A 24,038-nucleotide genomic window follows, 5' to 3' on the forward strand; every position below is an offset into this window, starting at 1 on the left:
GGCAGCAATGCTCGTGGCCGTGCTCTGGCGGGGGCACAGCGGGACGCTGGGGCTGTGGCCCGGCCCCGGGGCTCTGGTGGCCGCGGCGGGTCCCTCACGGCCGCCATGGCGGGGCCCGGCGGTCACACGCGGGCGTTGCCATAGCAACGCGACGGGGCTCCTCCTGGCGCTGCGTGCGCCTGACGCCACATCCGGCGGCGCCAGGCTCCGCCCTCCCGGTGAGCGGGGCGGGGCTCGCCATCCTCTCGGGGCCGGGGCTCCCCGTCCCGCTCCCTCCCCCGGGGCACGGGCGGGCCGGGCGTCCTGCTGCCACCCTCCGTAAGGCTCAAGGGCGTGGGGCGAGGCCTGATGGCGGGGTTAGTGGCGCCGCTGCCACCACCCCGAGGCTCGAAACGGGGTACGAGGCCTGGTATGGGGGGTGGCTGGTGGCCCCGCGTCTCCCATAAGCCTCGAGGGGAGGGTGGGAGGCCTGGGGGCGGGCTAGTGGTGGTCCTATGCCCCCCCAAAAAAAGGCTCAAGGGAGGGTACAGGGCTGGATACAGGGTGGCCGGTGGGTCGTATTGACTCTGTAAGCCTCAAGGGTGAGGCCTGGGTGTGGGGTCCGTGGTCCTGCTGCCCCTCATAAATCTCAAAAGAGGGAACAAGGCCCGGGGAGTGGTTAGTGGTCCTACCACCCCCTCATAAGGCTCACGGGATGGGATGCAAAGCCTGGTAGAGAGCTTAATGCATCCTTGAGGAGGCGTATGAGGTCTTGGGGGGCAGGTGGTGCTGCAGTCCTGCCCCAGGGTTCAAGGTGTGCCTGTGCTGCAGGGAGAAGCAGGGTCCTCTCCAGCAGGGTGTTCTTTGGGGTTCCAGGGCATGCAAGGGGATGGCATAGCGCAAGAGGTGGCCTGCCATTGCCCGAAGGCAGGTGGGGCAGTGGTGTGGTGTCCCCAGTGCCAGTGGAGAGCATTGCTTTGCCAAGGGGCTTCTTACAAAAGTGTTTCACGGCGCAGTGCACAGCTGAACAGCACTTGTGTTTTGTAGGTAGTGAGAAACAAGGACGGTGGCACCGCGCTTGATGGTGGTGATGTGCTTTCTGTCTTGCTTTGTTCTCCCCTGATCAAAGCCATGCAGATGGATTTATTCTGGTAACTTTCAGTCATATTGAGGTGAGGAGATACAACACTGATGCCCTACTATTTTCTGACCTAGCTTTTAGCAATTCTAACTGGAGGAGTAGAGTTCGGCCCTGCTTCCTGCAGCGCTCCCCCCTAGGCTGTGCTAGAGCCCCACAGCACTTACACCCATGCTCCAGTAGCCAGCTTTTTAAGACACAGGATGTTTACAGGTTCTGCCCGCTGACCCCACCAAGAAATACGCTCGGTTTGCAAAGAAGTAACTTTGTTTTTTTTTTCAAAGCTACCTGAGCGGCCTGGTACCTGAGCAGCCTGGTGCCTGAGCATGTGGTTTGCCTGTCACTAACATCAGAATTTGGGCTGGGGGGTTTGCTTAGTGCAAAGCGGAATTTTGATTGAATTAAGCTATTGTGTTTCTGCAGAACCAGTGTAAGAATAAACAAAAGTTTCTAGCTTACTGTTGGTGACAGAGAACCATACACATGTAGAAGCAGGGCAGATGAAAAGTTACGTGTGTTATTTTAGTAACTTCATTTTTACAGTTATTCCTGTAAATACAGCAGAAAACACATAAACGTGGAAGGTGAGAGAACTTTGGAAGATCAGTTACCGTGAGCTGACTGTAGCAGCAAATAGTGGTGCATGCTTTCTGTCAAATGATCTTCAGCCAGCTTTGAGCAAAGGGGTGACTGCTGCGTTTCTCTCTCTTTGCCCTTGGAGGTTTGGACAGACCTTTGACAGGATGTTGCGATGTCTGAAGAATCCCATTGTGGTTACTGTGGAGATAAATATGAACCTTGTGGCATTGACTGTGATTGGATTAATAAGCCGTCTTTGGGGGCTTTCCTATCCACGGGCTGTAGTGTGAGTAGAATAGTTTATTTTCTACTTGAATAGCACAGACTTTTGTTTTTTAAACATTTGTGAGTAAGAATGCAGGAGCGGAAGAGCAGAGCTTGCCTGATGTTAACCTCTGTAAAGACGGTGATAGTGTTTCCCTAATAGGAACTCCCAAGGGGAGGGTGAAGGGGCAAAGTCACTGTGCTTCGCTGTGTTCTTAGCTTTCTGCCAACACATCAGTGTTTCCTTTCTTAGTATCTCTGTAGCCTCCAGGATACTTCCAGTTAGATTTGACATATTTCTGCCTCTTGTGTTTCAGTTTTGATGAAGTTTACTATGGCCAATTTGTTTCTCTCTACATGAAGAGGATCTTCTTTGTGGATGACAGCGGCCCACCTTTTGGCCATATGCTCCTGGCTTTGGGAGGTAGGGCGGCTCCTGAAGTTGGGAAGTCTCTGTTGCCTGTTGCTGTGGAAAAGAGAAGTGCTGGTTAGAAATGAGTTGTCAGATCCTGTGTCTGGTGAAAAGCACGAGATAGCTGAGAGATTCTTATGTAGCAAGAATTAGGATTTCCCTTATTTAGTATTGTTAGGGGGCTGTTGCTTGAGTACTGAGGAGGTGATGGAGCCGTATATCTGTTACCTCATTGTTATCCAATCCTTTGGATAAAGAGAAAGGCAAGATGAGAAATAGTAGGCAACAAGCAGACTTTCAGGCCTGAGTTCCTTTCTGTAGCTGAGATACGCACAACATAAAAGTATCTGTATGGGAGAGATTAAATATACATGTAACTTTGTCACTGGGAATCTGTTGTTCCCAATTTATATTCCTCGTGCCTCTGCACCTTATCAAGCACTGCTGCAGGCAAAACAGTATGAAAGAGGAACCTTTTGGGAAAGAGGGCTGTCATGCGTGGAAAAGCTATGTGTTTGGGAAATGGTTCCAGGACCGATTTAGCACCAGTTTTTATACTTGTTTTGAGACTGGAAATTATGAGTTGTTGCTTATGTTGTAGGTTACTTAGGAGGCTTTGATGGAAACTTCTTATGGAACAGGATTGGAGCCGGTAAGAGCTGATTTTAACTGTCTCATTCTTCTGAGAAAATAAGCAGTATTTCAGTGACTGACAGATTCCTTTTGCCTAAGTAGTGGAAATAATACTTTATCTGAGACCTTCACTTCTTAAATAAGTCTTCTGCAGATCTTTAACAGAAGTTTAAGGCATTATGATTCCATAGCACAGATTTTTTAATGGGTTAAAACAGTTTAAGGAGTACAAGACAGACAATAGGAGTTAGATTCGACAACTTCTTGTAGTCATGAGGAGTTCTGTATTGATCCATACTCTCTGCAATTAATAGTTTCCAAATTTATGCAGCACTGTTGCCTCCTATTTCAGAATATAGCATGAATGTTCCTGTTTGGTCCTTGCGACTTCTGCCTGCACTGGCTGGTGCTCTCTGTGTGCCTTTAGCATACCAGATCTTGATAGAACTGCAGTTTTCCCACTGTGCTGCACTTGGAGCTGCTCTTCTGATTCTCTTAGGTAAGGTTATTCCCCTGGGCCCCATTCTTCACACAGGGGAAGGTCCCTTTTCCCCTTCTGAATTTTTAGGGCGCATAAAAGGCTGGAGTAGCATCTCCCCACAGAATGCTAACAACATGGCAGAGCCCACTTTCAGCCCTGGCCTGTGTCAGTCTCTGCGGTTCCTCTCTTACAGCTCTGCAGGGGGCTGCCGTTCTAGGCTGAGTCTTCATAGAAGTTCATTTTATTATTGAGCAAAGTGGGCAGCCTTATCAGCCTCACAGAAAAACATGTTTCTGGTATCCAGGGAGACCTGTACTCTCTTCCTCAGAGTTTTACAGGATGAGTTACAACATACTCATTTTTTTAACAGCAGGACGACCGTACTTACAGTTAGAGCTCATCAAATTTCTTCATATCCATCTGCAGCAAACCAGTCTGTGTCCTTAGCACCATGATTTGACACTGTTCTAGTGTGTATAACTCAGTTGTGGTTTTTTTCTCTGAGGGTCTGCTGGCAGCTGCCTGAAAGGGAAAGGGCCTCTCAACAGCCCTTTAGCAGTCTGATAAGAGAAACCTCTCCTTGCTACCAGCTGCCCTGATTCTGTCTCAGGGAATCCTGCACAAAGCAGCTCGTTGCTCTCTTGAAGATTTGTCATCGTGCTCATTGCTTCCCAGGGTCACTGCCTTGACACTCCTTGCCTTAAGAAGCCCAGCATTGATTTCTTTTGCCTTTGTAGGCAAGCACAGTACCTTTATCTGCCAGACTTTACTACTTGCCCACCTCTTTGTCCTTGGAAACAGTTACAGACATGTACTTTGCTCCTCCTGGAAGGATTTTGTCCCTTTAAACCAAACACCTCCCTATTACAGCCAGGAAGATTGCAAGTGAATTTGCTGTTCTTAAAGGGGCAGGTACTTCTGGTGGATAGTGATGTGATTGTCTGAGGTAGCACTTGCCAACAGATAAGTTTCTCTAATTTTGTGTCTGTCTCTCTTTTCCAACAGAGAACTCTTTGATCACTCAGTCAAGGTTCATGCTTCTGGAATCGATATTGATTTTTTTTATCCTACTTGCAGTTTTGTCCTACCTGAAGTTCTACAATTTGCAAAGAGACAGGTAAAGCTGGATTGTCTCCCATCCTTTTGGATATTCTTTTGGTGATTCTTTTTTTGTCACAGACTGTGTGGGGTTTTTTTCTGTAATACAATTTACCATTCTGCAACTCATTTAATCTGTCTGTAAAATCGAATGCTTTGACCCCTCATATGGCCGCCCCAGAAGTTTGCTCTTCTGAGCAGTGTTAAAGACTATTTTACTGGTAGCAAGATTGTCTTTTCTATTTTAGAATAAACATAAAATCCCTTGGGAGCACTCCTTTGCCCACCCAGATTTTTTATGGGAAGGTTTCCGTCTGTGCACAGAAACACTCTTTTGTTACTGTTTACAGGCACTGAATTTAGAGATTTTTGTTTCTTTTCTTCTGACTTCAAATGTTCTCTGATCCTTGCAGAGGATAAAATAATCTTTAGTGAAATAAAATTATCTTCAAACTGAGCCCAGCAAGTGATTTAACACATGTATTTTATCTATAGTATGAGAAGGCAGGTAGCATTCAGTTTTGCATACAGGGAAGTACAACTAACAACACCCTGTAGGTCAGGGCTGAGAGTGGTGGCATGGGAGGTTCAAAATGAGTTACCCCTGAGCAGAATAAGGAATAGTAGAATCCTGCAAGTTTCTTTCAAGTTAAATTACCTGAATTCAGGATTCTAAGAAGGTGCCCAGATCTCACCATAGCATCCTTTCCTTTGTCCTTTTATTTAAGTTTCTTCTCTGGAAGCTGGTGGTTTTGGCTTCTGTTGACCGGAGTAGCTTGTTCTTGTGCAGTTGGGTAAGTGATGACATCTTACTTTGGTTTAATAAACTGACTTTCCTGCCTGCCATCAGAGGTATCAGGGGGGCTTTGAATTTTGAAGTGCTGTTCTGAGCAGACCTCCCCATGACTTTTTAGTGACTTAGATCGTTCCTATAGAGAGGATGTCAATTCCCAGTGGGCAGTACCAGGCATTAGAGGGTACTGTCCTGGGAAGAACAAAACGTGTTTCGCAGAGATGGCTTTATGTTAGAAATTAGCATCAGCATTTCACCCCTCCCTCCTAGTTGCTTCAAGCCTCACTAAGTCGAAATTTAGGGACTCTGTGATCTACCACCTTGTTATCAAGAAGGTTCTCTGTCACTGTGTCTGTAACGTAATTGGCAAACAAATGATTTCTTCTAGTGTCAAAGCCTTGAGGCTTATTTGTGTTGTTGTACTAAACTTGTCATGGAGCTAAGTCCTTGGACTTTAATCAGAGAATCATAGAATTGTCTAGGTTGGAAGGGACCTTTCAGATCATTGAGTCCAACCGTCAAATGCATCCTGTTAATGCATCCTGTTCAAGAGAAAGTTTGAATGTTTATATCTTGTATTAGGTAATTGTGTAATTTTTAACCATGTTCTTTTTTTATGCACTTGCTTCTCAGAGTGAAATATATGGGCCTGTTTACCTATATGTTGCTCTTGACCATCGCAGGAGTCCACTTCTGGCACATGATAGGAGACCGAAACTTGTCAAATGTAGGTAGCACAATATATGAAAAATATTATGTGTAACTTTTCAGTACAGGAGCCAGCTAGGAGCCTTGCAAGCCCACAGATAACCGTGTTGTCTGTAGCTGTTTTTTGTACTAAATTCCTTGTCATAGTCTGCAGTTTCCCAGCTCAGCTGCTGGAGAAGGTGGAGTTAAATTTAAGATAAGCATGTGTGTGTGACTGGCTTTTCTGCTCTTATCCATGGCTTGGTGATTTGTGGCTCAAAACCTATACTGTTTCACATACCTCCCGCTGGCTCCAGTTCAAATCCTCAGTGGAAGTTATCCAGCTGTCCACGAAGTTATAGCTGAATAAGGGTGGTTGCGGAAACTGAAAAAAAGACAAGCAAAACAAGCCAAGTGCACTGGTATTTTTAATATATTTAATATGTGGAGCATGAAACCAATGAGTTCTCTGTGTTCTTCTAGGTTTCCTTGATGTGCCATTTTCTAGCTAGGGGACTGGCCCTCGTCATCATCCCAGTGGCAATGTACTTGTCCTTCTTCTATGTTCACTTGACTTTTCTGTATCGCTCTGGGCCTCATGACCAGATTATGACAAGTGCTTTTCAAGCCAGTTTAGAGGTAAAGGAAAAGTGGTCATGAAACTGATTTATTAGGGGAGAAGAGGGGGAAATTTGTCTTGTGTTCACTATTAGAAGAAAGGTGTGCAGTCTTGTCCTTTGATCCGGTATATTTGTTGCTTTTATGCCATTTAACTACTCTGCTGCCGTAGTACTGCTTTAAGATGAAGCAATAATGACTGAAATCCTAATAACGGATGAAAAGCTTATCCCAGTGAACCAAGAACAATATGTTCACTCTTGTGGTGAGGGTTTGTCCCTTCCTACAGGAAACCCCACGGAAGTAGATACAGTACTGAACTCTTAAGTGATGATGTTGTATACTACAGGATGATAGTATAATTTTCTGTAGAAGAGTGCATAGTCTTTTAGAAGAGTCTTTTAGAATAGCATGGATTTAGGGATATTCCCTAAGATCATGTAGTCTTTCAGGGATTGGAGTATTTACTGAGTATGGTGCTACAAGACTTGATTTTTGTAGATACAGCCAAATGAGAAAGCATGGTGCTAAGATACTGCTATGCTAAAGTGACAGCTGATTCTTAATAGAATTTAAACAGCCTCTGGGTTGTTTCTTCTTCTTTCTACTTATCCTATCATTATACTTCTCAGGGTGGGCTGGCTCGAATCACTCAGGGTCAGCCCTTAGAGGTGGCCTACGGCTCTCAGATTACTCTGCGGAACGTGTTGGGCAAGCCCGTGCAGTGTTGGCTCCATTCTCACACAAATACTTATCCCATCAGGTGAGGAATCTGCTTGGGTCTGTACTGTTAGGGTGAGAGTGTGCTCTGGTTCTTCACCTGCCAGTCCAAATATCTTAGTTTGGGCCCTGGCAATCTCTTAATCCTTCAGAGCACAGTGCAGATGAACAAATTCTCTGTGCTCTATAGGAATGGAGCCAGCGATCTGGTGCTGGTTTGTATTGCTGTGACTCTGCTGAGCACAGAAATGTACTGTCAAACACCGGTGGGTTTTTTTTAACCTTCTGTACAGGTATGAGAATGGCCGAGGTAGTTCCCATCAACAGCAGGTGACCTGTTATCCCTTCAAGGATGTGAACAACTGGTGGATTGTCAAAGATCCTGGCACGTGAGTATGCAAGAGATTTAAATGCCAAGCTGATGCAAGTATAGCTTCTGTATGCTTCCATACCCTAACCAGGGCTTGGATTGGAAATAACTCTTCTCTGCTTATGGACGTAGAGGCCATGTGTGATCCTGAGCAAGTAATTTCAGCTCCGGGGTTGGTAGGGGTGGCTGTTTGCACAGTCCTCCTCAATATGGTAAAAGCATTATCGAGGACTCCGAAATTCTGTCTGAACCGCTCCTGCCAGAGTGTGGGCTGTGCTGTGCCCAAGGGGAACTTTAAAGACTCATGAGACCGGTGGGAACTCTTCAGGTGCTTTGCATGAAAGGGAAGTTCTGCTTTTTGAAGTGTGTGAGCCATGGCGTTAGAGTGCCTTGACGAGTTTTGTCAAACTTGAATGGTCTCAGAAGAGAGTAGAAATCACTTTTGCAGAAAGAGTATTTCTTTGTGTTTAAAGCGTGGGATGAGCTGTAGAATCTGCCACATGGGGAGAGATTCCAGGTGGGTGCCTATGCCTGAGAGGCCTAGTTCGTGCTGAACTGTTTTGCCATTTTAACTGTCAGTGGAGAGCAGGACTCTTTGTTCTTGCAGTTTTGCCAGTAAGAGCTCTTGTGTGATATTTCATACTGATCAAAAAGTACGTTGCTTTTGCACGTTTCTTATATTGCTCTGGCAACTGTATAAGCAGTCCTACCAGAAAGACTGTGTGCCTTTATAAATCATACCCACATTGGAAAGGTTTGTCCATAGTGCAAACCTTTCAAACAGGGACTCTACCAGAACCACAGAAACTGAGTATATTCTTGAAATTCTTCAAACTCAAGACTAGCATGAGCCCTGGAGGATATAAAGTCCTGCTGTAGAACAGTAAAATACAGGCAGCAGTTAGGTGAACTGCAGTGTTCCCCCTTGCCAAGGAGGGAACATGCCGTAGCCCTGTCCGGAAGCAAGATGAGAGTTTGGTCTTCATGGTGGTGATAGCCATTGATCTCTTGTATAATTCTGCCAAAAGTGTAGTACGAACACCTGGCAGACCTCACGGAAGCAGTTATTTCACAGAAGCCAGCGAACACCCGTGCGATGGGAATAGTCTGAACTCACTCCTGACTGACCTGGATTCAGACCACTGACCTAATGGCCGCAATATCAGTATCCCATTACCAGTTCTCTGAGGCATTCTGTCCTTATCTCACCTTTGCCTTGATGAGCTTCGTTTCCATTCTGGTGTAATCTATAGATGGCTTGAATTTCTCATGTTGCTGCCTAAATGTCTGTCCCTGCCTGCAGCTCCTTAACCTAACGGTTTGGTCATGACGAGGTTGCATTATATAGAAAGAAGAATTTAACCACTTCCTCTTGGGTGTCACTCCCCTAGGCAGCAGCTGGTGGTGAGTAACCCACCCCGTCCTGTCAGGCACGGACACATCGTGCAGCTGGTCCACGGCATTACGACTCGGTACCTCAACACGTAAGTCCTGTCCTCGTCCTCTGCTCTGATGAGCCTGCTGGCTCATTCTACTTTTGTGTCTCTCAGAATAACTATTAAGGAGTTGAAGCGCAGTGACCCTTGCATTCAGATATATTATAAACTGCCTGTTACTCATGGATTTTTAAAACGGTGGGGCTAGGAGGGACCTCATGTGGTTAGTTGCACAAGCCATCCCTGTGGCCCAGAGAAAGGATGCTGTATGCTTATTTATTTTTTGCAGTTGACTTGGCAGTGGGATTTGATGCTAATCACGAACTGTTGTGGCTGCTAGCTGTTTCTGGTCTTCCTGCTAGTGGCCTGTAGAGGGGCTACTGATGGTTACACCCGTGTTCACAATTCATAATCATTCCGCAGATTCCTAAATACATAGTCCCCTTGGTGAGTCTTCATCCTTGCCCCTTCGCTGCCTCTGCTCCAGGAAGATATTTAGTATTTTGTGTGCGTGTCAGGTCCACTGACTTCGATGGCATAGTCCTGTGTGAAGGATGTGCTCTGAAAGTTAGGAAGATGTGTTGGAGAATACAGTGTGCTGTGGCTGATTGCCACGGATTCTTGCCTGTTTTGCAATGAAATTGCCTCCTGATTGCTTCCCGAAGGGCGTCTGCGTGTACTCAGATTAGGGAGCGGGGTGTTTTGAGCTTAGGTTTTTGCTATGTGCCTTCCAAACCTAATTTGTTCATTATTGGAAACCCCAGTGAACAGCGTCTCTGTTTGTCACAATCAGTGCTTGTTCTTCAGCCTGGCATAGCAGGCATCGTTGTTGGCTTCCTCGGAGCCTGTTCCTGGCAGCTCTTGGTAGTGGGGAGTGTTCTCTTTCAGAGTAAACAGTGCAATCTGTATAAATGAGTTACTAGGGTTTGCTTTATTTCTGAATCTGGTCTAAGCCAATTCAATACCTTTATGGGTTTGGTTTTATATGAACAGGGGAAACAGTGTTTTGGGAAATGATTTTTCTTACTTTACTTGTCTTCTAGGCATGATGTTGCTGCCCCTCTTAGCCCCCACTCCCAAGAAGTTTCCTGCTATATTGATTATAACATCTCCATGCCAGCACAGAACCTCTGGAGAGTGGTGAGTGGTCAAAGAGAATGGAGGAGCTCATCGTGTTCCAGCAGAGACAGCTGAGAAAATGTGACGATCAAAAGACATCTTTCTGTTGTAGGAAATTGTAAATCGGGAGTCGGACACGGATGTGTGGAAGACAATTCTGTCAGAAGTGAGGTTTGTTCATGTGAACACCTCTGCAGTGCTAAAGGCAAGTGGATTTTTGTTTATTTGCCTATAGCTTTTCCTCCATGCAGCTCTCGTAATCTCATAAACTACTAATCTTTCTGCTCTGAAATGTCTAAACCAAATAAATAAATAAAAGGAAACAATAAACTTGCTCAGTGTGTTAAAAGGTATGTGTGTGTTTCAGGTAGTCACACTCATACTTTATTCCTTTTCAGCATGCAGAGCTGTGCAGGAGGTTGTGTCCAATGTGCACAACTGGGCCTTAAATACTGCCTCAGAACCTGATGCTGAGTCTGTGTGTGGTATGTGGCAGTGGCTGGAATAGTTCAGAATCTCTTCACAGAGTTTGCCAGAATCACTGACTTTTTATGGCTGTAGCGTTTGTTGAGACAGTATTGCGTGGTGGCTCTTCACGTCCTTTCTAGCAGTTCATTGCCCAGGCAGGCCTATGAACTTCCAGCCTGAGGTTCAAATTGGCAGGACTCTCAGTTTACAGTCATCTTTCACTTTCAGCTCAGTGGAGCGTCTTTACCCGAGTGGGGATACCGGCAGCTGGAGGTGGTTGGAGAGAAGCTGTCCAAAGGCTACCACCAGAGCATGGTGTGGAATGTGGAAGAGCACAGATATGGGAAAAGTACGTCTCAGCCGTGTTCTCAAAGCACGTTTCTGTGACTGGGGGAGGCTTCATGTAGATGGAAGGTGGTATCGTGTGTATGTGTGTTCAGCAGGCTCTGGCTTTCTCATGATGTCAGAATCCTTACAAATCCTCTTAGAGCACTCTTGCAGTTGGACTGTGTATTGGAGAAGGGCTCCCAGGAGCATGAGGAGCCAGGGGTGTATCATACGTGCTCTCTCCCCTTTCTAGCTTTCTACCTTTTACGTGGTTATTTCTGAGCTATGCTGTTTTCTTCCAGGCCAAGAGCAAAAAGAGAGGGAAGTGGAACTCCACTCTCCCACGCAGATGGATATAAGTAAAAACCTCAGCTTCATGGCAAAGTTCACGGAATTGCAGGTGTGTCTTCTTACTCCCTTCATCTTTCCTGCTACAGAGCAGGAACCTGAGCATTTCTGCAACTCTGAGGCTCCTTTGTTTAGTCCTTCCTGATAGAGTAGATTGGCTTCCTCACTGAAATAAAGTATTTCTGAGTGCACTTAGAAGGGCATTAGAGACCCGTGCTACCTTCAGTAACGAATACCAAAGTGGTTGTGTAAAAAAAGAAGGGGGGGAAGATCAGTTCGGCACCCAGCAGCTGTCTGAAACTGAACTGTAGTGTGTTGTATATGCAGTCAGTAGTGTTGATGCCCCTTACTACCAATTGTAGAAATTCACTAAGGAAGGTGTGTTCTATGAGAACAAAATAAAACCATTGGATTGCTCAGTATCCAGTATGAGATACGCAAAATCTTTCTCCACTCCCAGATTAAGAACGGGCCATCTTACATCTGGAGCTGTTCACCTGTGTTATCCCACTTATTGTTCCAATTCTGAAAGTCTTCTGTTTACTTTTTTTTTTTTCTAGTGGAAAATACTCACATTAAAAAACGAAGACACAGAACATAAGTACAGCTCCTCTGCTCTTGACTGGATCACAATGGACACTAATATTGCCTACTGGCTCCACCCGACCTCTGGTGTAAGTACGAGAGGTAGAAGTAAATGTGAACCTGGTGAAGAAAACAGACTTCAGATGTGAGTTCCACGAGTGTGAGTGAGAGCAGGGCTGCAGTTCCAACCAGGAGCTGCTCCAGGATGGACTCTTCCTGTATTAAGAATTTATTTTCCCTGAGGGTTGGGGATTTTTTTGGCATGTGATACAGCTTTGACAGTAGTTGCTTTTAATTAAATCATGTTTTCTTGCAGATTTTTTTTGTAAAGGAAAACTGCTATTTAATCGGTTTCATTATTGATTCCATTTAGAAGATGAGTTCATCTTCAATAGCATCTTTTAAATGCCTTACATCATTGCAAAAGAGTCTTGAAGCAGCACATTTGATCAGCTTGCTTTGTTCCAGGAAAGATGAGGTTACTGGCCAGGCACATGCTGAAGTTTAATTTAGCAAATCTGTGTAAGCAGTATTTAAACTAACCTAAAAGAACTGCAGCATGTTCCTGCTTCTGGCTTAGACCGTCTTCTGTTCTGCAGGCCCAGATCCACCTCCTTGGGAATGTTGTCACCTGGGCTTCAGCTAATGTTGCTGCTCTGGTCTACACGTGTCTGTCCTTGTGGTACTTGATACGACGAAGGAGAAAAATTTATGACATTCCTGAAGGTCTGATTCCGTTATATATGTGTGTGTTGAGGTAGGGGGGTTGTCAGTGGGTCTGCTATACTTTAATGGCCCCAAAGTCACATTTTTGCAACTTTGTACTTGGCTACGCTAGTGCTTTTTCCTGCCCACTAACCCTGAAATTTTTATTAGGGACACACAAACATCTAGAGTAGCCCACGAAGAGACTGATTATGGTTATCGTAACATGACCATCACCTTATGAGACAATATAGTAGCCAGCATAATATTTGAATCATTCCCTGGATCTAAGAAATCTCCAGGCATCAGATTTGGATCCTAATGAGCCCTTTTGTGATGATTTAAAAGAGGTAGGTACTGGCTGTGTAGGGAGGGGTTTATTTTAGATGTGTTCGTTCCAACCAAGGTACCATCTCCTCTGCGTGGCCGGGCAGTTTTACGCTGACCCTTCTGGCAGTACATTTTGTTGTCCTGCGGTGAAGCTGCTTCACGTTGGCTGTAATCTGTCTCGATGGGTCCTTCATAAAAGTGTGACAAAATTTAACCATTTCCCTCAGGTGAGTGTGGTCAAGTTAAACGTCATATTAGCACAAACGGTAGCCGGGGGGGAACACACCAAATCATGCAAGTTGGCAACCTCTTAGAGACTTTACGTTTCCAGGGCCTGTGCTTTGAGGTCTCTCCTGTCTCCTGCAGATGCATGGCAGCTGTGGGTGTCAGCCGGGGGGATCTGTGTTGGAGGCTGGGCTGTGAATTACCTGCCCTTCTTCCTGATGGAGAAAACACTTTTCCTGTACCACTACCTGCCTGCCCTCACCTTCCAGATTCTCCTGATTCCCATCGTATTACAGCATCTTGGCAATCATCTCTGCAGGTATTTGGCTTTAACAGCTAGATAGACACACAAGAGAAGTGCCGCAGTTCTTTTCTCCAGGCTTCTCACCTTGCCAAGCTGCTGCAGGGAAAGCAGTGATTTTTCCAGCAACGGCCATACTTTGGCGTTTGCCTTTAGAAAAGATAGGCCAGATTTAGGGCTTCCTTTTGGATGAAGTGTGTGGCCAGCCTTGATGTAACTTGACTGCTCTTTCCCTCTCTCGTACCAGATCTCTGCTTCTCAAGAGCATGTTCAGTGCATTGGTCGTAGCCTGGTTCTCTTCGGTTTACCTTGTCTATCGCACATTCAGCCCTGTGACCTATGGGGAGCCCTCACTGTCCGTTACTGAACTCAAGGACTTGCGCTGGAAGGACAGCTGGAACATCCTTATCCAAAAACAGTAACAATTACAGTCTTGTTACAGGCAAAAGGAAACGCCTTTTATGCAAAGCCAAGAATTTATTGTTAGTATAATTGAAATCTTAACAGTCTGATCAAATAATTGAGAGTTGTCCAGATCTAATTGTTACAGAAAGAGAAAATAAAAGAATACTGTTACAGAAAAGGTCTCGACAGTAATACAGCTGTTATGAGCACAGTTCTCCATCTCTACCCCTGTTACGTTCACCCTTCCACTGCCTCTCAGGCTCTGAAGATTGCTGACTTCAGTCAACAGCATCCCAGGTCCTTTGCTGGGAAGAGAATGCTGCAAGGGTTTCTTTGTCTTCTTTCCTGGGAGTGTGATGTTGAGCGGGTCTTCCTTGCACTGCATTGCACTTGGGGCTGTTTTGTATGGTCCCTAGCATCTTGGTCTGCAATTCCACGTTACAAGTTACTATAGGTTCTTTCCAACATACCGGATACTCTTCTCTGGTTTCTTTGTTACTCCTAAAAACTGAGTTTTCCCACCTCTAAAGCTTACACATCTTTATCAGTAATTGGCCCTGCAGTCTTTAGCATCATCCCATGACGATATTCCTCAACAATGCATTATTTGCCCGCACTTTCAATGCTCTGCTATCATCCCTGTCATTGCATTGCAGCATTAAGCTAAGTTTATAAATAGTTCATTCTGCATAGAATAATGACTTGTTACTATTATCTATGTATAATCATTTGGCATAACCATAATTTTTATGAAGCTAAGCAAAAATAAAACAAATAGACATTAAAAATATCGCTGTTACAGCTAAACAAGCTAAAACAAAGCTTTAGGCAGGCCAAGAAGTCAGCCAACACCAGAAGAATCCTTTGGCCCTGCGGTGTTCACGTGAAGCCTGTGGCCTGTTAGTAGCGATGGCAGTATTGTATTTACCGGCCTGTGGGGTTACAGCCCAGGCCTCATAGGAGGAGGAACTCCGAGCAAGGTAGAACTGATCATGCCGACAAAGAAACCTGCTCTGACTCGTACACGCGGGTGCAGGGTACAAACACTGTAGGTAGCGCAGCCCGTGCCGGGGCCTGCACCACCAGAGGAATTCACAGGATCGGAGGAGGCGCAAGCAAAGGACCGGGAGCGCTCAGTGGGGGATTTGCAATAGCGCTGTACAGGGATTCAGCAAGGGTTATAGTACCTACGCCACCTTTGAGGTTTTCTTTCACATGGCTGCAGCAGCAGGATCTTGCAATACAGCTCGAAGCTGACCAAGACCAGTCCTGGGCAGAGCAGGGTGCGTTCCACTGGAGAGTTGCGTACTGCTCTCATGAACGCTATTCACGGCGGCTCTGAGCTCCCGCCTCCCCCAGAGGAAGGTATGATCAAACACCACAGTCATTCAAAGTAGGGTTTAGTGACTGTGTTGCTCCTACTTAAATCAGCCCCGATAGCTAATGCTTCAGTGCAGTAGCTCATAGTCTAAGTCCGTCACCCTGAGCTAAGCAGCACCCAGCAGCCCCTGGGAAGGAACGGCTTTCTCCTCAGCCCTACAGCAGTGTGCCACTGACCTGCCCCTGAACCGCGCTGATCATGCACAGAGCATGAACCATTACCGAGTTCCAGTGTTGAAAAGACTGTAGGGATGACAGCGCAGACTGATTTTATTTTTTTTTAGGGCTTTTTTTCCTCTAAAGCTTCAGCCCTTACAGAACTAAAGCTAACAATTCTGAGTTAAGGGGACAAAGACCTATTGAGTATAAAACTATCTCCAGAAATGTTCCTTTCTGTACCTTTGTGCTGGTGGAGTGCAAGCAGCACAAATATCTTTTATATAAAATGGTCATTTCTGCTCACTGTTTGTTTGTTTGTTTATTATTAGCCAAAGAAGTAATACACCCACAACCAACACAGCCAGACCCTGGCTTTTAGAAGACTAGCAAATATGAAAAAAATTCCTCATAATAATGTTTCCCCCCACCCCCATTCTTAAAATGACACTGTAAGTCCAGACTCAAGACGGACACCACACGGACGTTGTCAAAGGACCAACCAGCACTTCATTTCAGAAATTTTTTTCCCCAGAAACTTCATGTTGCTGCAGTATCACTTATCTGGGGTAAACTATAGAAACTGGGCTATCACTGTTTATACTTCCAGCCTCTTGTCTGCTCTTTTTAGAAAACCAGACATTCTTGAGTTTAAACTCAAGATCTGCCCCGTGTGAGGGCAGAAGCGTGGCCAGAGAGCTGTGTGCCAGCAGCAGGAGGGTCTTGCACTTCACAGCTTTCCCCCTGGCTGATCTTTCCACCCGGCTCTGGAAGCGGACGGATTCCGCCCAGCAGAATCTGCAACCAGCAGTACGGACATGCCCCAAAAGACACTAATACTGACAAGGTCAGGTTTCTGTTTCCATGAGCAACTCAATCCAGTTGGAGCTCACACATTCAGTAACTGGGGTAAAGGAGACTATTTGGGTACAAAAAACAATCATACAGTGTAGCAACTGTTTGGGGGCCCAGAAAGGAAGAAATTAGGAACCAAAATCACACAACTGCTTGGGCCTGTCCCCCCGATGAACTGCAAGTTCCCGTTTGTCCCAGTCTCTGTTTCATCTCTAGCTCAGGGGAGAGACTCCTCTACAGGTCAACCCCCCCTGCTAAAAAGGAGGCTGCCCAGCAGGAGAGCAATGCCAGAACGCACGGTGGCAAAGAGTAAGAACAGCACCTGCTTGTTGAAGTTAACAGGGTGTGAGCTAGTCTTGGATAAAGAGACTGGCTTTTCTTTCTAAGAAACAGGCAGATAATATTCCTGCTAAGGAAGACCATCATCAGGGAAATGGGGTATCATCTTGCCAGTCACCTGGTAGCGCTTAATGTTCAGGGGAGACTTCAGCATTACATCTAATTTTGAAAATTAAAAAAACGGCAAGTAGCACTGCCTTTAACCAGTTCATCAAGTAACAGCATAACTCCAGACATCGCCAGGAGAAAAGGAAGGGGTCTTGGAGGGGAGAGGGGCGTTAGGCCAACTCCCTCCTCTCCCCTCTGTGAGAAGTTTCAACACCAGTATCCCCTCCGCTGCTAGGACGATTTAAAGGGCACTTCACCAACCATTCTGTTGAAGTCCTTCTTTCCCAAAGCGGTCTTCAGTGTTGGGCTGGACCAGAGGCAAATCCTTCAGATGCCGAGGGGTTAGTGCGGGCGGCTGCTGGACTCCAGGTGGGAGCGTTTGCCGGCCGCCAGCACGCTGCTGCTCTCTGTTTGTTCAGGGAACGGGCGCTTGTAGGTCCGACCGTGTCCGTTCATTGCCCCTCGCTGCCACTTGCAGATGTCCCCGTTTAGGATGTCTTGAATGTGCTGCACGATGAGGTTTATCGCAACTGCAGAGAGGAACGGGAAAGAGAGGACATGTAGGCTTTCTTGGCCGAGCTATCTGGAAAATGGGGAGCATCCAGCCCTGTTCAACTCAAGTTTTAGCAACAAGCCCTTAAATGAAGCTACGCCGGCCCTCTGCAGTGAGGTCAGACCGCGACACTAACACCAGCTTTAACCCTGGCGTCCTGCTCTGCATCTCCAATCGCGTGTCACTTTTTCCAGCCCTCCCCAGGCTGAAGTTGCTCATCCCGGTCAGGCTCCGAGCAGCTCCCTCCCTGCAGCCCCCCAGCAGAACACCTCTCCTTAGAAGACGCAAACAAGGCTGTGGTGTGCCACCTCCTCCCTCCCCAACCCCACGGGTGGTGTCCCCAGAGAAATCAGACGGAAAACCCAGCTCCCTTTTACCCATGTTGTCAACTCCTCGGGGGATGATCACATCCGCATACTTCTTTGTCTGCAAAACACAAACAGTTGTGGAGACTGTTAATGGGAAAAGCCAGCTGTATTCTAGGAAGAAGCTACCAAACGCCAGGAAGATGAGAGCAAAGATGGAGGGGGTTCCATGCTCCGGGACCGTAAGTTAAAGCTCTCAGTCTAGGTAACACCTACGCGAATTGAGAAGTCATACTGGCTGACGTGCCCTGGATTTAAGGTCAGGGGCTGTTCTTGCTGCCCCTTGGCAGAGCATCAGCAGGTAGCAGCAGCAGGTCACGCGTGGAGTGCTCGTTTTCACGCTTCTGAAGAGAACGCTGCCTTCAGACGGCTCACCCGCTGCCAGGCTGAGCTCCGTTTGCCCAGAGCTGCTTCTGATCGGCATTTCACAAGCCACTGCTAAATCTCTGCCGAGAGCCGAAGCACCCAATGTGCGTGTGAAATTCCTTCCCGCCTCTGATGACGCTTTATTGATTTTTACCACCGTAGGGGCCCCTGCTGTTTCTTTTCCCCTACTTATAAAAAGGCTGGAAAATTCAGCATTTCTAACGAGTACTTTTACAATCCCAGAACTGCTTTGATCTAGAGCAAGAGGCGCCTGAGTTAGCCTTTTCCATTTTTTAATCCACGTACAGGATTTTGTTCTCAAAGGCTTGGTTTTTTTTACAAATTAATTTGATTACATGAGCACCTAAATTGGCCCCGCATTATACGGCCTAGCAGGCAGACGCTCTAATGGTCGGCCCCAGCCTTTCACCCGGGTTCCCTGTTGAGAGCGAATCTGCTGGAAACCCAGCTCTTCTCTTCCGTCTTCCTGCGAGACTGAAGAATAAATGCAGAGTGGGAGTGTCTGAGTCAAAGGGACCCACGGCAAAACAGCTATGGCAGCCAGCAGCGAGAAAAGGAGCACAGCCTCTAGGGATTTCCATGGCTGCAACACAAGGAACCATGGGTTTCTCATGCAACACAACCATTTACATTCCTTAGACAAGCAGCTTGTAACGGTTAAATAGCTGAGGCAGAGGGGAGAGCATGGGACTCATGAAAAACAAATATCAAGAGCCACCAGTGCAGCTAATCCCCAGGTGTCCCTGCTCCTTCCCTCCCCCCAGAAAACCACAAACCAAATTAGTGAAATGGTTTCGTACCGGTAAGCAGAACTCCTCAAAAGCAGGCTTGACGAAGGTGGTGTACTGGGTGAGGATCTGCTCAAGGTCCCTCCCGCGTTTCATGTCTCGCAGAACTGGGATGGGAAGATAAAGCCCCTGAGTTCTACCACCTGGCCGAGGGTGGGTGAGGAACGCGAGCAGGCTGAGGCTGCCCGTGACGGCCGAGCATTACCCCTGCGGGACAGCCGGACGTCGGAATCCGTGTCGACAAAGAGCCGGAGATGGAACATGTCCCGAATGTCCTGGCTGTAGAAAACCAGGATCCCCTCGAAGAGGACAACGTCAGCAGGATAGACCACCGTCGTCTCTGCCAGCCTGCCAGGAAAACACACCCAGAGCTCGTCGCTAAATGGGTCTCACACCAGTCAAGCCATCCGTCCCCAGGCTGGGCTGGGGACACCCACACACACCCCAAGACTTCACACAAATCCGAAACCTACCTAGAATGCGTCACGAAGTCATAGGTTGGTACCTCAACCGTTTTCCCCTCAACGATGTTTTTCAGGGTTGTATGCATCAAATCGTTATCAAAAGCGTCTGCAAAAGGAAGGCGTTCAGATGCTGCTGTATCAAGTGTTCTCCTCAGATTTTCTAGACCTGAAGGGAAATCTCTCTTCCTGGTATTACAGCAGGAAAAGGGGAATTTATGCTTTATTCCTTCCTACCAGCAGCAATCTAACACTCCCTGCCCAAGCTATAATTGCTGCACTTCGTTAGAGAGATAAGGAAGAGAGAATTTGCTGTTCCTAAGCAACTACAACACAACGAAATTAAGAACCCAATGGGAAGCTGGTAATTGTATAATTTTACCAAACCACTTGGTAATTGTATAAATTTGTGCAACTCTTTTAGCCTGTTAGCTAAGAGTAATTTAGAAAACCTCAGACATCTTTCATGCTTTTCATTATCCGCTCTGCTTGAAGCCGCGGCGGGCTCCGGACTTCAGGCAAGGGCAGGTCCCTGTCCCACTGCAACGCGCAGCAGCCCCCCGCGCAAGGGGAGCAGCTCTTCATGTGGAAGAGGCGCATCAGGAAAGGATTGGGGATGGATGCAGTTTATTCCAGAGCCTCTCGTCGGCCGGGGATGAGGAGGCAGCACCGTGGAAGCGGGATGCTCTCCAGCATCGCTCTCTGCCAAGGTGCGGTTACCACCGGCCGCGTTCATGGTGGGAACGTGCACGAGCGTCAGTCGCGCACTGAATCACTTCGCTTGGAAAAGACCGTTAAGATCATCCAACCCCAAGCCCAAGGCCGCCCAGCCCACCGCGCGTCTGGCGGCGGGAAGGCGCGTTCCGTTACCCGACGCTCGTCGTTTCCCGCACGCCCTCCCAGCGAACCCCCGACTCCAGCCACCGGCCGTAAAGCGGGGGGACGCCGCCGGGCTCCGGCCGCGGCCGGCGGGGCCTCACCCGGGTGGTCGAAGTTGTACTGTCCCTTCAGCGCCTTGGCCTTCTGCTCGGCGGTCAGCACCTTGTAGAAGCTGTCCTGGCTGAGGATGAGGACCTTCCGCTGCCGCTGGTCCACCTCCTTCTGCCCCAGCAGCTCCATGATCTTCTCGCACACTGTGGACTGAGCGGGCCGGGGGGGGTCAGACGGGGCCGGCGCCACCCGCCGCCGCCGCCCCCCCGGCCCCGCTCGGCTCCCCCCCGGCCCCGCGGGCTGCCCGGGCCGGCGGGTCTCACCTTGCCGCTGGCGGTGCCGCCGCTGACGCCGATGAGGAAGGGCCTGGGCCGCGGCCGCTCGGGCTCGGCGCCGCCGGCGGAGGCCATGGCGGGCGGCGGCGCTGCGCGGGGCACGACGGGAGCTGTAGTCCGGGGGCGGGGCCGGGGCGGGCACACGTGCGCTGAGCGCGGCCGGCCTCAGCCCAGGCGGGCAACGGCGGGGGCGGGGGCGGGCGCGGGCGGCTGCACCCGGCCAGAGACCCCTGGGCGCGGGCAGCTGTGCGGCCAGGGCAAGAGGAGACGGCCTCGAGGTGCGCCGGGCGAGGCTTAGGACGGATATCAGGAAAAAACTTCTACACCAAAACGGTTGTGGAGCATTGGAACGGGCTGCCGAGGGAAGTGGCGGAGTCGCCATCTCCGGAGACATTTAAAAGATGGGCAGACGCGGTGCTGAGGCACATGGTGTAGTGGTGGTTTGGGCAGTGTTGGGTTCATGGTTGGGCTCGGTGAGCTTAGAGGTCCCCTCCAACCCAGACGATTCTGTGATTCTCATTCTATCCCCAGTGACACACGGCTGTGCCCGTGGACGTACGGCTGCCAACGTGTGGGCGCGCGGCGGGGTGTGCGAATACGTGTCTGTACAGAAATATGTATGTGAAGAAACATGAACGCACAGCAGATAAGGACATACAAACACGTATAAGACATATATAGAGTGCGCACACACACTATGTGTATGGGGATATCTTTAAATATCTATCTCTATATAATAAGAGAATCGTAGAATGCCAGGTTGGAAGGGACCACAAGGATCATCTGCCCCAATATGCACACACACATTAAACGTTAATAGATACAGCTACGATACATTTTAACCCACTTTTTGTATATCGATAGGTGAGGACAGAATACATATATGGCACTTTCTACATGTAAACACGATACTTTACAATAAAGCCTAACGCCACACACACAAAAATACGTTTAACCACGTGTAAAGGCGCAGCTGAGCCGCGCGCCGCTTCTGGAGGCTGCAGCACGACGCACGCGGCGCCGGACACCGCCCCCGCCCGCGGTGGCCCCGCGGGGTCCCGGTGACACCCCCGGTCCCCGTCCCCCCCGAGTCCCCCCGCCGGGAGCGGCCCCCGCCCGGCCGGGCCCTGGGCAAACAGCGCCCGGTCAATCATTAACCCGCCGCCGGCGCCGCGCTCCGGGGCCGCGGCGGGGCCGCAGCGGCGGGAGCCCCGAGACACCGGCGGGGGGGACCCCCGGCACCGACGTGAGTGGGGACACGGGGGGTGGCGCTGGGGGGGGGCTCGGCGGTCCCGCGGCGGGAGGGAGGGGGGTAAAGGTGGTGGCGGGGAGGGCCCGTCCCAGCCCCGAACTCGGCCCGAATTACGGGGGTCGCTCGGGGCCGGTTGGGCCCGGGCCCGCGCCGCCGCCGGGGGGGGACACGGGGCAGCCCAGCGCCTCCCTGTCCCCGCAGGCCGCTCCGCGGGATGGCGGGACACGCAGCGGCCGGGCCCGCAGCCCAGGGGGCGGAGCGGGGGCTGCCCGCGGCCGGGACCCCCCGGCAGCGCGGGGACGGGCCCGTGGTGGTGGCGGCGGTCACCAACGTGGCCTTCGAGGGGGACCCGCCGCCCTACTCGCCCCCGGACCCCAAGAGCGTTCACCTCCTCTACCCGCCGTTCCCGGCCGGCTTCTCCCAGCAAGTGCCCGTCATCTACCAGCCGGGGCCGGGGCAGGGGCCCTTCCCGCCCCCCGGCGTCCCGCCCGCACCCCTGCCCTACACCACCGTACGTACCCCCACCCCGACGGGTCACCCGTCATCCCCCCAACCCCGGGTTCGTGGGGTCCCAAGCAGCGCCTCGAGCGATGCTGGAGCACCACAGCCCTGGGGGACACACGGCGGGGGTTGTGCAGCTCTAACCCCCGCTCCGTGTCGCAGTACGACGGGCAACCGAGCACGGGGCCATCGCCCGCCGGCCACGGGCAGCCCCTGCCCAAGGACTACATGGTGGAGTCGGTGCTGGTGACCATCTTCTGCTGCCTCCTGACCGGCGTCATCGCCCTCGTCTACTCCTACGAGGTAGGGACGGTGCGGTCCTGGTTCACACCGAACCCACCTCGACCCCCCTCCCGGTGCCGCGGGTCTCCTCTAACCTCTCCCCTTCTCCCCCCGCGCCAGACCCGGGCTGCGATCGGCCGCGGGGACATGGCCCAGGCAAACGTGTCATCCAAAAAGGCCCAGTCACTGGTGCTCTTCAGCCTCCTCTTCGGGTTGTTTGCCTCCATCAGCTGGGTCATCTATGTCCTGGTGGCCCTGTACCTATGACAGGGACTCCCAGCCCCAGGGACACTGTGCTGGGGGCTCCTGGTGGCTCACCACGGCCAGGGGGACATGGGCAGGCTGCAGCCCCCGTGTGGCATCACCAGGGCTGCTGCGGGAAACAGGTGACCACACCACGAAGTGTTCTCGGGGCTGAGGGGCAGCATCCGTCCTTCCTGGCGGGATGAGGAATCGCTCCAGAGCCGTACGTGCCTTTGCCCACCGGCTCTCAGCCCCACGAACTGCAGCACGGGCAGGATGAACCCAAACCGAAGCGATGGTGGTGCCGGTCCCATGCCCTGCTGGAGCCGGCTCTGGACATGGAGCCGCGTGGGAGCAGCAGCACCACGTACGGCACCCGGCTCTGCTGCGGGGTGTTGAATCCCGTTGGCACGAACTGTCACTGCAAAGGGGACGGTGTCGCAGGGGGAGCATCCTGCAGTCGGGGCTGGAGACGGAGCAAGCGCCCGAGGCAGAACGGGGAGGCCGAGGCGTGCAGAGCTCCAGGCCTGCAAGACGCCAGTAATAAATAATGTGAGAAAATATAAAACCACTCATTTAGCTTCTACGGTAATTTTGCACACACAAATACACACACATGCTGTATCGCCACCTTCTTGCTGCTTCCAGATTGAAATAAAATACAGGCGTAGCCAAAGCTCCTGTTTTCTGTGCACACCAAAGACCTTCTTCCAAACCCCGCCTCCATGTGGCTTTTGTCCACCACAAAATTCAGGGCAAGTTCTCCTAGAATCGGTCAAATCAGGGTTTCCCGCCCCAGCAGGCAGGTGCCAGGGCTCCAGGAGACCCTGGGGAAGGGGAGCCCACAGCCGAAGGGGAGGCAGCGGCCCCAGGAGTGGGGGTGCCCCACTGAGCTGCTGCGGGGAAGGGGAGGACGAGCCCCTGGGTCTCTGAGCCGAGCGGGGATGCGGATGTGCCCCGTGTGAGGACTGCCCTCCTGTCGGCCTCCCAGGGGGCCGTGACACCCCACAACGCCGGGGCAGGGGGACGCGGCACCGCGGTGCAGCCCCAGCGAGGGAGCGTGTGCTCGGTCCGTGTCTGGG

General features: G+C 50.0%; 3 protein-coding genes across 9 annotated transcripts; 2 read left to right on the forward strand and 1 right to left on the reverse strand.

Moving 5' to 3' along the window:
- Positions 1 to 198: 198 nt before the first annotated feature.
- Positions 199 to 14,046, forward strand: POMT1 (protein O-mannosyltransferase 1). 7 transcript variants are annotated; one of them, XM_054221084.1, is made up of 21 exons: positions 199 to 318; positions 1,027 to 1,151; positions 1,839 to 1,982; positions 2,278 to 2,384; positions 2,974 to 3,024; positions 3,358 to 3,504; positions 4,492 to 4,603; positions 5,313 to 5,378; positions 6,011 to 6,104; positions 6,548 to 6,703; positions 7,315 to 7,445; positions 7,696 to 7,791; positions 9,164 to 9,256; positions 10,252 to 10,348; positions 10,440 to 10,532; positions 11,024 to 11,144; positions 11,425 to 11,522; positions 12,031 to 12,144; positions 12,655 to 12,781; positions 13,457 to 13,634; positions 13,864 to 14,046. In XM_054221084.1, the coding sequence occupies exons 3-21, from the start codon at positions 1,861 to 1,863 to the stop codon at positions 14,036 to 14,038; spliced, it is 2,178 nt and encodes a 725-aa protein (XP_054077059.1). In that variant the 5' UTR covers positions 199 to 318; positions 1,027 to 1,151; positions 1,839 to 1,860; the 3' UTR covers positions 14,039 to 14,046. The 7 variants fall into 7 exon arrangements, with proteins under 7 accessions (XP_054077059.1, XP_054077057.1, XP_054077058.1 ...); XM_054221087.1 differs by having other exon boundaries at positions 256 to 318; positions 1,031 to 1,151; XM_054221085.1 differs by having other exon boundaries at positions 261 to 397.
- Positions 14,047 to 14,073: 27 nt separating this feature from the next.
- On the reverse strand, positions 14,074 to 20,784 carry UCK1 (uridine-cytidine kinase 1). The gene is made up of 7 exons (XM_054221089.1): positions 20,667 to 20,784; positions 20,394 to 20,553; positions 19,426 to 19,522; positions 19,158 to 19,300; positions 18,965 to 19,059; positions 17,790 to 17,838; positions 14,074 to 17,389 (listed from the first exon to the last, which is right to left on the reverse strand). The coding sequence occupies exons 1-7, from the start codon at positions 20,751 to 20,753 to the stop codon at positions 17,202 to 17,204; spliced, it is 819 nt and encodes a 272-aa protein (XP_054077064.1). The 5' UTR covers positions 20,754 to 20,784; the 3' UTR covers positions 14,074 to 17,201.
- A 1,014-nt stretch (positions 20,785 to 21,798) lies between these two features.
- On the forward strand, positions 21,799 to 23,778 carry PRRT1B (proline rich transmembrane protein 1B). The gene is made up of 4 exons (XM_054220384.1): positions 21,799 to 21,924; positions 22,132 to 22,441; positions 22,594 to 22,734; positions 22,834 to 23,778. Exons 2-4 carry the CDS (start codon positions 22,145 to 22,147, stop codon positions 22,978 to 22,980), a joined length of 585 nt encoding a protein of 194 aa, XP_054076359.1. The 5' UTR covers positions 21,799 to 21,924; positions 22,132 to 22,144; the 3' UTR covers positions 22,981 to 23,778.
- Positions 23,779 to 24,038: the final 260 nt, after the last annotated feature.

The sequence above is a fragment of the Rissa tridactyla genome, chromosome 14, assembly GCF_028500815.1.
Source record: "Rissa tridactyla isolate bRisTri1 chromosome 14, bRisTri1.patW.cur.20221130, whole genome shotgun sequence".
Lineage (NCBI taxonomy): Eukaryota > Metazoa > Chordata > Aves > Charadriiformes > Laridae > Rissa > Rissa tridactyla.